This window comes from Fundulus heteroclitus, unplaced genomic scaffold (assembly GCF_011125445.2).
Source record: "Fundulus heteroclitus isolate FHET01 unplaced genomic scaffold, MU-UCD_Fhet_4.1 scaffold_352, whole genome shotgun sequence".
Taxonomy (NCBI): Eukaryota; Metazoa; Chordata; class Actinopteri; order Cyprinodontiformes; family Fundulidae; genus Fundulus; species Fundulus heteroclitus.
Genome location: NW_023396762.1, coordinates 77,591 through 93,616, shown reverse-complemented (window position 1 = coordinate 93,616; position 16,026 = coordinate 77,591). Strand labels below are relative to the sequence as shown.

Here is a 16,026-nt window from a genome sequence, read left to right as displayed (position 1 = left end):
AGACGGACTTTCTGCCTTGTTGCTGGAGGTTGTCATCTTCCAAAATGATTGATATTGCAACCTGAGCTGTCTTTGGGCAAATGTGATGTCATTTGAGACACCTTCCACTGGTTTAACAAAAGTCAAATACTGGATTAGGTAGGAGTAAATGACATCACCTTTTCCTCTTTGTTTGTCTAAAATATAAAACATGCTAACTGCAAAAGGAAACTGTAAGTAGTGTAAATGTCTGTAAAAGTTCTTTGTTTATAAGTTGAATCTATGTTGTTACACTGTAAAAATTATTACCCTGTTCAAATTAAAAAAATTGATGTCCATCTGTTGCGTCTAAAATATTTGACTTCACAGAATCTAAATAAAGTTGTTTGGTACAACATGATTATTTAATTTTGACTCAAACCATATTACTTAACTTGACCCAATATTAATTCTTCACCTTTTTCCAAATTAAATTATTTACATTTCAGTTTTAACCAAACTAATATATTGAAATTGAACCAAACTAATATATTGAAATTGAACCAAACTAATATATTGAAATTGAACCAATCTAATATATTTACATTGCACCAAACTAATATTCAGGCATTAACACCAGTTAATTAATTGGCACCATGAAAGTCATTTTTTATATTTCGTTTAATTTGAATCAAAAACAATTTGCATCACTCACATTACACCTAGCACACTCGAGCAACAGTTTTTTCAAAAGTCATTTGTTGCTCACATGTAAAAAAGGAGAAGAAAAAAAAAGTGGCAGCATGTTTAGATAAACAAACAGGTCATTGTTGCTCCACATCAGAGCAATGACATAAAGGACAACAGATGGCTTACCAAGCACAATTAAAAAGATGGAAAGCACATTAATGGGCCACAAGCTTATCTGATCTGAACTTTAATGAAATTAGGTATTTATTGCTTAAGGAGTGTTGCCTCTCTAACAATCAGAAAATACTTAATACTCTGAACTCAGAGCACAACATTAAATGGCGACAGCACTCCACAACAAAAACCCTTTGCAATCAACACTATGCAACTATGCACGGACATTGGTCTCTTTAATAGAAGCCGGCGGAAACTACGGGCTATATCAATGTACCATGCACAGCGATAATGTACACACCTGTTGAATAGTAAAATTGACAATATTTAAGTGAGTGCACAAGTTATTTCCAAAAATGTGTATGGAGTAAGTTTTATGGAACATCTGTTGAGCTCCCATCTGACTCCTCATCTTGTTAAGTTGTGTTGATGTATTAACCTTACTTTTCTGTTGTAAGCTCAGAATTTTTTTTACCTCTACACATTTTGGAAATAACGTGTGTGCTCATTGATATGTTGTTCAAAATGTTGATTTTGAAAAGGAGTGTTCTCATTGTTGTGTACTTTACATACACAGCTTAACTTTGAATGACATATTTGCTAATTTCTTGGAAGGAGTGTCATCTTACTTAACATCATATTGAAAAGAACCAAAATTCCAACTAAAGCACTCAATTTAAGTTTCCCTGTGAGCCTGTATATCAAAGTCCTGCTGAGGTGGTCTAACTCAGCAATAGAAGCCAGTGGCAACTACATGCACACACTAAGCACACACAAATGTGCACTACTGCGCAGTTTTGAGTTCACTACTGAGTTTGCGAATCTTGGAAGTCATCTTGTTGGAACCAAGCTCCATTAGGATCTTCTGAAGGGCCTCAAAAGTGAACCTGAAACCCTGTGGATACTCTATGTTAAGAGCATAGCAAAGTCCAAAGAGCATTACCACCCCAGCTGCAATAGAAGGCAACTCATTGAGGACTTCCACACCATCAATGACAATCCCAACGTCTTGGGGCTGCTGTAGAAGGCTTGAATTCTCTCTGAAGACGAAGACTGCCATGGTGGTCCTCTCCAGCTCCTGCTCGGCTTGATCTTTCTGGGAGACCTGAAGGAAAATATGCAACTGAACAACTGCAGTCTGGTACACCTCATTAATCACTACATACTGTATAATGGCATAGGTCAGGGATGTCAAACTCAGGCCCCGGGGCACTATTTGGCCCACGGAGCCATTTTATTCAGCCGCGAGATAATTTCAAATGTCTATTACAGTTGGCCCACACACACCATTAATGTGCAGTGTAATATGAATTGAACATGAAATTTGCTGTGTCACAGGATGTGTAGACACATTTGAAAGTGGGTATGTGAATGTGTATGTGAATGTATATGAAATTTAACTGAGTATTAAGTGCATGCATGCACAATTTTAGTCAATTTTTCCTAATTAATTGTGAAGTTTGGCCAGCGACTTCGTTCCAGATTTTGAGTGAATTTGAGTTCGCCACCCCTGGCATAGGTGGACTCCCGCGATTAATAAAGTTGAATTATCTTTGTGACAGAATTTATCTGGACATACCATGTATTCCTTTATTAGGTCCTCAACACGTTCTCCCAGGTAGATGATGAGGGCTTTGAGGATACACTCCCTTCTGATATCTGCATCAGCACCCTTTAGGGACAAACAAAATGGTTATTATGCGATGTATAGACTACACTAGCAACTCAATTCCCAGCTCTACCATAAACAGTGCTTTTACACTGTGTGCCTGGTCAATATTGAATCCATGGCAGACTAATTGAAAGCAGTGAAAATGTAAAGCCATTCTAGTACATCTGCCAGAGGCCAGACTGGATGGCTCCTGTTTGGCTTCCTATAGTCTCAAAGTAACGTTGGTGAAGTGGCAGGTGCACAAAATATTTTCTATGAGTTACTATACATTAATGTACTCATAGGGGCACATTTTTCTTTTTTTAAAGGTTGATAGCGAATATGGTGCAAAACAACTTGGCACACTATAACAATGCCATGTACATCAATTGCACATTCTCTTCATGTCGAAGGATTGAAGGCTGCCCTTAATTGTTATTTATATACTACATATCATACCTGGTCAAGAAACTCCAGGATCGTGGCAGTCTTTGCTTTAGTGGTCCCTCCTTTCTTTCTGAAGATCTTCAGCAGCTGTGGGGAGTGCTTGTCCAGGTGCGCCATAAATCTGGTCAGGAGGGGAACTGCAGTAACCCGCAGAAACTCTGCATCAACCTGTACACAAGAAAACAGTGCACTTAAAACTAAAGAATAATGTGAACTAAAATAAAAAAAACAGACACATTTTCTCATCTATGGGCTTAAGTATACAAATGGTTGTAAAAAGTGTACCTCTTCCATCTGAAATAAAGCTGGCCATCTTTCCATGAGGTTCTCGATGGTTGGCTTCTGATCCACAATCTCTTGCCTCCTGAACTGAAAAGTCCTGGCCATCTTCTCCCGTACGGTTCTCTCATTGTTTCTTATCTTTATTTCGGTCAGAAGAGACACTCTTTCTTGCTCAAGGTTTTCTGGACTGTCTCCACTGGGCTGAGGATAGTAATTGGTCTCACCTCTTCTTGCCTTTTTCACATTCTTTGCTGGAAAGGGAGCAGCATCTTCTCGTGATTTGGATTTTAGTGTGTTCACCATCAGCTCAGACGAAAGTCCATGTGACCTCAGCTGAGTGCGGTAGTTGCACATCTTGCTCTTCAGCTTCAGTTTCCATCCATAACTCTCATTGAAGGAGTCTGGTTGTCTCAGGCAGGGATGTTTCCTCGTCAGAGCCTCTGCAACATCACTCAGGTCTGCATCAGTGGGGTACGCCTTGTAGGAAAAAATCTTCTCTGCCAATCTTTCCAGTATGTCGGACAACATTTTTGATGAAGGAGTCAGTCTGGTTTGGTTATGTGCATATTCTGAATTCCCCCTCTGAAGTTGACCTTCTGTTTCAAGGGAGAAGGGCGGGATAATGAACTCCTTTGGCCATGGCTCTTTTCTTAGTCCCTCACTGTCAGAGGAGCTGCGGCTGAGTATGATTGTGTCATCTGTATCAGTGTTTTGTGAGACAAGGCTTGTGTCTAAGTCACTCAAATCAGATGGGACACTTTCAACGAAACTCAGAACAATATCAGGAGCAGCTTGTATGATCTTGATTGTAGTGAGATCTTTGATCATAGAGGTTGAGCTCAAGTTAACAAAGATTCCACCAAAGTCATCATCCTTGTATTGCAGCCTGATGTCTCCACAAAGTTTGCATTCGTTTTTGACCTGTTCAATGAGCTCCTCAACTGTGTCCGGCATCCTTGATAATTCCATCCTCTCTGCGCTTTCGTCACTCAACAAGATGAGGAGTCGGATGGGAGTGGCCATACTTTTAAGTTGGATCTCAAGATGTGTTTATGTAGATGCCCTGACGGTCAGTGAAGTTCAGGAAGCTGGAGTCAAAACCTGGGTTGGAGGAGAATAAAAGGAGACAGAGAAAGATAAAAATTACTAATTCACATTCACAACCACCGTGTGTACTGATGAAATGACAGCTTAGAGTTGTAATAAGGTCTATCAGTGCCCTTTTAAGTCAGTCTAACATTGTGTCCGTGCCCCTTTTATTCCATCAGTGTCCCCGTCTGTTAGTCCATTGTCACAGCATGTCACCCCTCTAGGTTAGTCCAGTCACACAGTTTATCCCATTTGAGGTAGATCATGTTATTCTTTTAGAAGTTAGTTTCCTTAATGTATGCTGCCCATTCACAAATGTTACCTTTTTCACAAATCTTTACCAGCACCATGACATTAAGTATTCATTTTGAATTTCCAGTAGACATTTTTGTCAACTAATAAATACAAGGTTAATAAAAATTAAACATTCTGGAAAATATCCCATTTAAGCACAGTTGCAACAGGCTGTATAGTTGCAATACCTACTCTGCCCACCATGTATAACCTACAGGCATTGATACACGGGGCAATTTTTTGAGCAATGTTGCTTGGCAACAACATGGTTAGCTCCAAAGTTTTCGATGGAATGATAAAAATAAGTTGTCTGCTGCTGATCCAAGTTCTACTCATTTAAGTGATTTAGTGATAAACTGTCCAAACAACATTTTATAGTTTTGTTGCCCAGACACATTGCTCAAAAAGTAGCCCTGTGTAGAATCACCTTTCCTTTAAGTTAGTACAGTGTCAGTTTAGTGTAGATTTTAAAACGTGATTAGTAGAATGAATTATATGCAAATAGAATGATTTGATGAATATGCAGACCTTAAATAATTTTTTAAAAAAAGGGAAAAAAATTCAGACCTTAAACTTGAATATATCTCTTCAGGGTGATGAAACAGACTCCTCCCACAGTGTAAGCTACCAGGGGATATGAATCAGTCAGCTCATCTGATGCCACAAGTATTATGTCTTTGGAATGGCTTACTTCAAGTTCGAAGGCCCTGAAGTGTTCCCAGTGCCACACTCTCAGCTTCTTAACAATGAAAAAAAGTCTCTCCTTCAGAATAAACATGTGGATGATCTCAGTGAATTCTGGAATCCCCTCCAAAGACCCATGTGCAAGTATCATTCCATTTCTGTAGTTGAATCCATTGAAAGTAACATTTTTTGCCAGGCACACATAATCCATTGTTGGGTGTTTGAGCCGTATAGCTTGTGCAATATCTTCTTTTAACACATCAACAGAAAGAGTTGAGACAGTTGAAACTTCCAGAAGAGGTTTTTGAGTGTACATAAATATCTGCTGTGCCATGTGAAATTGGTGTCGCTCCGCCAAAGACAGCAAAACATTCTTGAAACATCTTGTATAACGAACAACTCTTTTAAAAAAACTGTGCTTGGCTTCGTATCTTAAAGTCCAAAGACAGACTAGTGGTCCAAACTTACGAATAAGATGGGGATAATGTTCCAAAAGGTGATGCTTAGGCAGCAGATTATAGTCTGGGAAAACCTCTCTAAGTCGCACTCTGTGCTCTGATATCTTGAAATTCAAATACCCAATTGATTCCTCTGTATGGACAGGTGAGACAATAAGATCCACTAGATCTTTTAAGTCAGTCAGTATTTTCCAAGCTGGTTCATCCACAGGTACCTTTTGGCCGACAAGGAAGGGAAAAAACCTTAGGAGACTCCAGTTTTCGTGAGAATTGCCTCCTATTGTCTTTCGAGATGCAAAGTTCAATGGCACTGGATGCGGACAATTAACTTTGTCTGTCCACTTAAAGGGGAAAGCTAGTATAGACTCGTTTAAATATGCAAGCGTAAAGTACTTCTTGGATGTGAAAACAGAGAGACAAAGCGCAATCTCTGCAGGTACGATTCCTTCAAATAAATCATGGACAAGATCTGAGGGGAAACCTGTGGTAACTTTGAAATGACTAAGTTTCTCAGAGAGGACACATCTCTTCTTGACACCACAGAAGTTACTTAGAGAATCTTGTTCAAGGATTTTGATGTGTTCTGAGTGAATCTGTTCTGTTCTTAATGTAAATGCTCCACTATCTACACTTTTTGTTTGAATTTCTGACCTAGATGCTGTACAAAATCGACAAATGTGACCACTTGAAAAGCTCTCAACAAACCCTGCGATACCATGTGCTCCAAGGTTATCAGCTATCACACACTGGATCGTTCCCCTAACACATTTCCCTAACTTCTGCAAAAACACACCATGCTCTTCTAATGAAATTAAATCACGTATGAGTGGCTCGAGTACTGTCTCATAGCCATACACTTTCAAATCATCACTTTTGACTAGAAGAGCCAAGTAAATTGATGACAGCGAAGACTGACAACCAGGGATCAGATTGCCTAAAGTCCAATAGAAGGCACAGATTTTATGTTTTCTTCGTGATGTCCCAATCGGGTTGCAGATTTCATACTCATCTCCATAAAGATTTAGTGAAATAGCACAGTCTGCAGACAGAAGTGTGTTTTTTCTGAAAAATTCACCATCAAAAGGACAACTATATACCGTTTTATCACTCTCTGGTGACTGATATCTCTCTCTCAAATGCACAGTTTTTGCCAAAATTGCATCTGAATTTAGAACCTGCTGCAATGTTTTCAGCACAGATACATACTGTAATGATTTTTTGTTTCTTTTATCAAGAATGTATTCCAAGGGAGACACTACGCTGAATTCTCTTTTATAATATGTCTTGCGCTTCCAACTGGTAGACAATGGCCCTTGTTTCCCTATTGCTTTATGAATTGGGTGTGAAGAACAAAGAACAGTGGCCAATTGTTGAACAACAGATGCTTCCACATGACAATTATTATCTTCTAAATGTTGGTTAATTGCTGCTACACTACCCGGCACAGAGACAGTTCCAATGAGATGTTCTAGGTCCTCAAGCAATTCATTTACAGCCGCACTTGAGACTAAATATGTATGCTCTAATTTAAGTAAAAGTGAAGCTAATCTCAGTTCAACTTCCTTTTCCAAATCTCTTGACTCTTCAGTGGTTGGCTCTATTTCTTCATTCAAGTCTGAGTCAGAGTCAGGTGGATTGGAAATGAGTGATGTGACAACTATTCCACTTTTAAAGTCATTGATGGAGCACGACTGGTGTTTTCTCCATTTATGGCTCCGGAAACTGCTGTATATGTTGGTTTTGTATGAGCAACCATTAAACATACATGGGACTACTTCATATTTTCTCAGATGTTCATAGATATGTTGGATGAAAACGTGCTCAGTAGAAAGCTGATCGTTTCCACAAATGTAACACTTGAAAGAAGAGTGTCTTTGTTGGGACTCCAGAGAAGGATGATTTCTAGAGAGATGTTTCTGAAGACCGTTCCATGTCTTAGACGAACAGGGACATTGTGCGTGGATGCATGGATAGAGACGCCGCCTACCATCAAAGCGATGGTCACGTCTCAAGTGTTTCAGTATCTCAGATCTTATTGAAAAATGCTTACTGCATTCTTTGCATTTCCACATCCAACCTGAAAAAAGAAAAGCAAACGAGTAAATATTTAGAGAATGCAATGAGCAGAAATCTTAAATAAGTTTTGTTTAATTTTAATGACAGTCTTGTAATCTATATACCTAAAACAATGTTGAGTCTAACAGTAGTAAAGAACATTGAGCTACATGTTTTGTATTCTAAAGATTTACAAAGAAATTAATGAATTCATCATCATTATTATTATTATAACTACAATACAATCATTTAAGCCACCCTATTGTAAAAATGACAGCAGGGAAATGCCCTTATGAAGCACTCAATCATCTGTGCGCATTCTAAATGAGGTGTGATCTTACTACACATCCGAAGCAGTGTTGCCAACTCAGCGACTTTGTCGCTATATTTAGCGACTTTTCAGACCCCTCCAGCGACTCTTTTTCAAAAAAGCGACTAGCGACAAATCTAGCGACTTTTGGAGACTCTGACGTGAAAGCACGTATCGTTCATACTCTTGTCCTCCAGCGGCAGCTGCTGCCGTGGGGCGCCTCCCCCGTTCTCCCCCTCCCGCAGGAGTCCCTCTCAGCGCTGCAGTCAGAGCCACAGCATGTTTACCCTCAGCGTCCAGACTGCAAATAAAGCGCACATGCGCCGGGATTGACGGCGCAGGTTATTCATAAATAACTGAATTTGAAATATTTTATCTTAAATAAATAACGGCATTTGATTCACACAGCCACATGTTCATGTTTTACCGTGATTTGTAGGCTCCTTAGTGGACCACAAGAGAAAAAAGAAAATGTTGAAAAAAAGTTGAAAGGAAAAAATTTGTAACTCCGCCATAGTTTCTCTTTATGGTTAATTTTGCCGGTCTCAAACCCGGGTAAAGGAGGAGGGTTAGTATTGTAATAAAAGAAACATAAAAATAATAATAATAATAATAATAAATAAACATTAATAGACAGAAAAAAGTAGCTCTATATATATTCTGAGTGTTTTTACTCACTTTTTGTCTCTCTCTAACGAGGTTATTTCTCACACAGCGTCAATAATATGCACATCACATCATGTGGCAGATTATGCAAATTAGGCGATGACGTCATTCAGCGACTTCTAGCGACTTTTAGACCAGCCAATAGCTACTTTCCTTACTGAGGAGTTGGCAACACTGATCCGAAGTAGGCTGGTTAATATGCCGTGGGTGGGGCGGCGCTGGGCTCGAGCGAAAATTAACTGTTCCCTCGAGTTCACTGGACTTGAGAGAAAGACACATGGAAACCCGTTTTTCCTGTTGCTTCTGACCGCCCCGCAAAACTGTATCATTTGGTCCACTTTATCTCGTCTCCACGGTTCATTTAATTTTTTCTGAACATTGCAACCCAACATTTATACTGGCTCAACGTTATAATGGGCGCGCGTGGTGGTCAAATAAACCAGCCAGCATGCCACGACATATTTCTAAACACACAATGCATTCGGGAAACGTAATTCTTAACCTACAGTAAATGGGGCAGTGTCGTGAACGAAATGCGTGAAAACCACTCGAAGACCCGAACAAAAAGTTTAGTTCAAACGTGCAATTTAATAAGAAGATTACCAAGTGCCCCGTGCAACTGTTTAAACAAGGGAGAAACGTGACTGCAACTACAAACCAGCATAATGGCGACGACCGCTCGGAAACCACCATACGACGTAGCCCACCATTCAAATGCATGCACTAAGCAGCCTCGTTGCCATAAAAGAAACGGATGCACTTTTAACACAAGATGAAGTAATTGCTAATATAGCTTAACATGTGTTAAGCTAGTCAAGTACACAGTGTAGCCGAGCTAACCGTGGTGGAAGCGATTGGTAGCCTTGTGAATTACGGTATGCCGCCTACCTTGTTTAATTCCCGATACACCCGAAAAATTTACACATAGTTATATTTCTCACGAAATAAGCCAAAGTTCAGATATTACACAACATTTAACACGGAGAAAAACGAACGCGTTTACTGGGATACCCAAATGTAACCGAGACCTTCAGCTTGCTAACCAGGTGACATGACCAGTCTTTTGCATCACTAAACATGTAGGCTTCTTAAGACATGTTTACATCAACTTAGGTTAGTACTTACCGCAGGTTTATTCTTCGATGAAATGCAAGTAGGACGTTAGAATTGCCGAAACGGACGAAGCTCTGATATCAAGCTCTTCTCCCCAACTTCTCGCCGTCGCGCGCGCTCCTGTGCAGTGCGCATGCGCAATTCAAGTTTCACTCAAATGGAAAATATTACGTTCTTATCTCTTTCCTTTTGGTTTGCTTTGAGAGGAACCAAAATATTTGCTTTATTTCCTTCAGAAGTGTAATTAATTCAGTCTGAATCAAAATTGACACACAAGAATGCAAATAGATAGGGTTTCACAACCAAGTCAATAATTTTACAATGTATTCAATGGTAGTTATTAACTTGAATGAACAGCTCCGTGCTTCACTTTTTTCAGTGTACTGGTACTGTACAGTAGGGGGTGCTGTAGCTCAGTTGGCAGTAAACTCTGCACAAGAGTAAGAAAGTTTCCACTACCTTCCTGTCAGTCAATTCTCAGAGCTTAATATCCCACAGACAAAAGAATGAAAGAAGGCACTTTTTATGTTAGAGATTAAGACAGAGCGCACATTTCTTTTGAATGCAGATTTATTGACCTACAGCTAAACACCTTGCAGACTCTGGACAGCGGAGCGAGGTACAGGTTTAGAGCTTTATCCATCCATCCATCCATTTTCTGACCAGCTTAATCCTCAGGGCTCTCAACTCTCACGCATTGACCGTGTGACACACGCATTTCACTAACTCCACACACTCACACGCAACACATGACATTTCTCACGCATAAAAATCACAAAGCCCATCTGGGCTACAGACGACAAAACTCCGCCTTCTGCTGAGCTGTTTTGGCTTCTTTCACAGCTTGTGGCCATCAGTAATTCCTGCTGCAGTTCGTGTTAACAGAGCAGCAGGAAGAGTGATCAGAGTTATGAATAATTTTAGTCTTAACGGTGGTGAAAGTAAGCGGGTAAGGTCCTGTACCGCGTACACAGGAGGGGAGGGGGCGGGGGGAGAGCTGCTGCCAGATGACTAGTTCATTCAGAACCAGTCATGGCTGCACGCTGGATCATAAAACAGTTCTGCTAACCAGATGCAGTTTAAAACGCCACTTGGTCTGTTCATAAGTTTCGTTTTAATTAATTCTGCATTTTTTAACTACATGCACCGTATTTCTGTGCCTCAGCGCTTGCTCCTCTCCCCCCTCCTTTCCCTCGGAGCAGGTGCTTTTATCACCGTTCGCCATTCAAAACGCAAATCACTACGTTTAATTCCCTCACATCGGTAGCAACGTGTGCCAGTTAAAGTCAATAGGAGAGATAGTAGCTGTGTTTAATGCTCTTTTGTTTTTAACAACATAGAATCAGTGGCGCTTCGGTGGGCGTGCTGCCTTGCGCTTTAATTCAGGTGCACACTTTTAAGGGTCATTTTAAATAACTTGTAATATTGGGGGCTTCATCTCAGATCTGTCAGTACCCCTGTTCCCTTTATAGGAGCCCTTTACAGTCTTTATTTATGAATTTCCCCCACTGTTTATCCCTCGCACGCAGCGCATCAACGTGGGTAAAATCCGCCCAAATCACCGCCCAGAGCGCACTGACGAGAGCAATAGAGATTTGTCTGGTCAGCGCGGCGACTGACTGAGAAACCTGTCACTGTGAAAGGTGATAATAATGGTAACTGTAATAGTCTAGAAGTGCATTGAGCTCAAAAGAGGGAGACATCAGCAGCTGGATCGTGCGAAATGACGCAGCGGGAACCTCTGTGTGCTTCAGTGTTGCTGCTGAGGGGAAACTGTTGACCATAAAGGCTTGATGAAACGCAGCCTGATCCACCAATCAGGTTATAGATTTACAATGATAAACAATCCCATAGATGAATGTGTTAAAGTGTAATAATTTGGTCAATAACTTAAAACTACTTAATTTTATTCAGTAGTATTTGAACAATTGTGTATATTTTTATGTTTTAATCCATTAACTGAACAATAAAGTATTAATACGTCATTTGTAAATGAACTGTTCTTGTCCCTCTTCATAACTGTTTGTTTATATTTGAATGTTCCCTGTATTTGTATTTTTATTTTTTAATGTCTTTAAAGTGACCTTGAGTGTCTAGAAAAGTACTGTTAAATAAATGTATTATTTTTATTATTATCCTCATTGTAACAAGCAATTTCCTACTATCCCTTATTGGATTTATTTAAGGTTCAGATCAGTGTTAGAATCTTTGCTTTGTTTCTTTTCTATTGTAATTTTAAGAATAATCTAGACCTATATCAATTAACGCCCTGGAATCTACAATGCTCAAAATCTCAGAAAATTACATTTTAACAGTTAATAGTTTCTCATGCGCAAAGTAGTGTCTAATACTGCCTGTTTACTTATATTCTGGGAGCTATTTCGACTTTGACAGGTTGGTCATTGTCGGACTCACACACAGTCCTACGCTCTGGTTCCATGAGAAATTGTTACTTTCTCAGACACCAGAACTCTCATTCCTATATAAAATGTTATGGTGTTTTCCATAGTAAATTGAACAGCTAGCCCACCGTAGCTAAAAGTTTGGTCCATCATCCTAAAGGTGCACTCATATAGAACACGAATGAACAGGTCTAACACCAGAGTGTCGTGACTCAAAGTGACACTATGCAAACCCACAGAGGCAATTCTAGCACCGCAAAATGACTTGTACTTAGACAAACTTTATTGTGAAAACAGAATATCATTGCAAAATGCGCAATTATTAAAACAAAGCCAGAGCAACACAAAACCTGCGATGGATGTGAAGCGACAGTTGTTGGAGTTAATAAAGCTGAAGTTTTGTGTCTTGTCACGCTACGACAACCAATCAGTAACTGAATGTTACTGTGACATGGGGGAAAGGACTGCGACAGAGACAAAGCAGCTTTCATTCAACATAGAAGAAAAACTGATAGAGTCTGTCTGCGGTTGGCCTGGGTTGTATGACTCAACCAATTATTACTACCGAGACAAGTCCAGGAAGAAGCAAGACTGGAGAAGAGTGAGTGGCAAGGAAGTGAAAGCGTCACTAGGTAGCACCATTGTACTACTCCATTTCTGACTTGTTGCCCGCTGTGCAATTGCTCTCGCCTACTGTGTGAACAGACTAATAGTGTCAGGCGAGCGACAGCATGCAAAATTGGCAACGTTGTGACGCAAACATGAACACACCTTAATGCATCCCAGCTCATTATTTCTGTCAGCTCACTGTTAATAATGTATTATCTCCCACACATACACTTTCACCCAAGACTGGCCAACTTCATTCTTTTTTTTTCTATGCTTGTTTTTAAATTTTTATTCCCATGTAATCAAATTAGCCTCTTTTAAGCGTCTTATGGAAACGCTATGGAGCCATCTAATGGATGGATACTGGGCTCTTATATTGATCACGATGCAGGAAAAAGGGAAGAGGAGGACAAGCCCCAGATAAGGGTTACATCAGCTTCTTATAGATCAGCAAAGGCATGTCCCCTGCAGGAGTGGTACATGTAGAAGACATGTCACTGTCAGAGTGTGAAAAACATGGACTCCAAGGTTTATCCACATGTACATGCTGCCCTGAGAAAACTGGCCATTTATTTATGTATGGCACATCTGTGACATTCACTGTATCAGTGACTTTTAACAGCTCCAGCAGTCTGTAGTTTCATATAATATCTAACAGAAATGACTGTCGAAACAGAAACCATACTTTAACACATTTAATATAAACTGGCATCTTGGACAAAAGGTCACTCTGATTGTTTAGGTGTTTGATTGAGTGGTGTTGCATGGGTGTCAGTGGCATCTTTCCATGTCTAACCTTGAGCTTGTCTTTTTACGTTTCATCTCCAAAAATCATGTGTTCAAATATTTCATTACGTTTAACATAATTACAGACTGTTTCTAACTGTTGCTCCAGTTATATTGCCCTCTCTGTGTCTACTCTCTTAAGCCTTCTTTATCCCTGTTTACATTACAATTTATTTGTGCTGCAGGATGGATCTTATAACGACATAAACTTATTACATGATGGAAATCAGATTTTTCTTTCATTTCAGACAAGCTAAATTATTACAAATACATGGAAATCATGTCATATTCTTAATCATCCGGTTCATTAAGATATTTAATATTGATTGGTTGATTGATTGATTGATTTCTTGATTGTGTGGCTGATTTAATTCTGCAAAGGAAGAACATATAAATAATTATTAACATAACAAGCAAGCTTATTTTTTAGGACTTCAATTTAATTTGATCCTGAGGATCTGGAGGACTTAAATATTCCTAGTCATTTTTGCATAAAAAACTCACATTATTTCAACAAAACCCACAAATAGATTTACAATAAGACATTCATTGCAAACATATATTTGTAATGAATGTCTCATCTACATTTATATGCATACACTGATGTAAAAATCAGAACCTTTTAAGTGCCTTGCCCCAAATAAAAAAAAGGGGGGGGGGGTAATGAGTGTATTGTGAGATATAGCTTTAATCCTCCATCAAATAACACTCAATTTACTCATGCGATAATCATGCCTGGATATTCTCCATATGCCATCATTAAAGATTTCTAATTCCACTTGTGAGAAATGCGCAGTTTGAGGCTATTTATTTGCTGCGGTTGCCATGGTGAATTGTTTTATCTGCGTTCCATTGATAAGGGTTTCCTTCATGCTCATGCTTGTGCTCGCGCTTTACTCAGGGTTTATAGGATGATGAGCTTAGATACCTGATTGAGACCACCTGTGCTGAAACCGAAAACGCTGAGTATTACGGAGTGAGGTAGAACAATTCAGAGTCGTCTGCTTTCTACTCAGGGCAGATTGGCCATTCTTTCTGAAATGGGGCCATGGTTGAAACAGTGGAACTAAAACTTTTTTACTCTCCACTGAAGGTGTTCTTTCAAGTTTACATATACAAGCAGACATGCAGATATGTGAAACGAATGATATTATTAGTAGTTACTGATATCCATGTGGTGTCTGGGAAAATGTTTAATTTCTTTGTAAATTTAATTTATACTTAAAGACTTGATATTTGCTGGTAACAAGACATCATCTATGCAAGTAACAGCTCTTAACAGGGCTTTAGCCAGAGCCTAAATTAACACTTCTGTTTTAAATGTCATATCACCAGTCGGTGTTCTGGAAAACTGGTCAATTATTTGCATCACAGGCTCAGACAAATTTTGGAAAAAGAACAGGAGCTATGGAAATGCCTTTTTTTTAAAACATCTCGGGCCAAAGCTGTGTCTTGTTTGCTTAAATTAATGCCTGGTTCACATGGCAAGATTTTAAAATTCAATTCAGTTCAATTCAATTTTATTTATATAGCGCCAAATCATGAAACATGTCATCTCAAGGCACTTAACAAAGTCAAGTTCAATCATATTATACAGATTGGGTCAGATTATACTGATTGGTCAGAAATTTTCTATATAAGGAAACCAGTTGATTGCATCAAAGTCCCGACAAGCAGCCTTCACTCCTGGGGAACCGTAGAGCCACAGGGAGAGTCGTCTGCATTGTACATGACTTTGCTGCAATCCCTCATACTGAGCAAGCATGAAGCGACAGTGGGAAGAAAATTGTTAGTTGATTTTGAAAACCGACGAGGCCCCAAACATAACGGTAAAACACTGTAGATATAAAAGGTCTGGTCCTACAGTGTGCGGTGTACAGCCTCACAGCAAATACAACACACTACAAGAACAGACTTCACTCGTGATTGTTTAGATGTCAATAAGGAAATCTCAAAAACCTCTCGAAAACAAATGGAAATACAGAGTAAATAAAGATGCTCATGGTTTGTGGAGTAATTTTCACATATTTTTAATAATAACAACATGTTATGATACGCTTTGCAAAAAATATTAAACAAACATTGACATTGTTGTCACATATCCATTAGCCTGTCCTCTATCTTCAACATCCACCAGACCTTCTGGTTTGCCATGGCGGTTGTCTTGTTTTTCTGTATTTTGGATTCACCTCCATGTGTCCATCACCTCACCTTGGCCAAACACCACTTTCAACACACACACCTGTATGTATATATATATATATATATATATATATATATATATATATATATATATATATATGTCATGTTTGCTTTTAGATGTTTGGCCCACATGCAGAATACACTCGGTGAGACAGA

At 39.3% G+C, this 16,026-nt stretch overlaps 1 protein-coding gene across 4 annotated transcripts; it reads right to left on the bottom strand.

Annotated features, from left to right (window-relative positions):
* Positions 1 to 621: 621 nt before the first annotated feature.
* LOC118559847 lies at positions 622 to 10,048 on the bottom strand. 4 transcript variants are annotated; one of them, XM_036130373.1, is made up of 5 exons: positions 9,884 to 10,048; positions 3,206 to 4,303; positions 2,933 to 3,088; positions 2,402 to 2,494; positions 622 to 1,927 (listed from the first exon to the last, which is right to left on the bottom strand). In XM_036130373.1, exons 2-5 carry the CDS (start codon positions 4,223 to 4,225, stop codon positions 1,607 to 1,609), a joined length of 1,590 nt encoding a protein of 529 aa, XP_035986266.1. In that variant the 5' UTR covers positions 4,226 to 4,303; positions 9,884 to 10,048; the 3' UTR covers positions 622 to 1,606. The 4 variants fall into 4 exon arrangements, with proteins under 4 accessions (XP_035986266.1, XP_035986264.1, XP_035986265.1 ...); XM_036130371.1 differs by lacking the exon at positions 9,884 to 10,048 and adding an exon at positions 7,715 to 8,112; XM_036130372.1 differs by lacking the exon at positions 9,884 to 10,048 and adding an exon at positions 5,153 to 5,209.
* Positions 10,049 to 16,026: the final 5,978 nt, after the last annotated feature.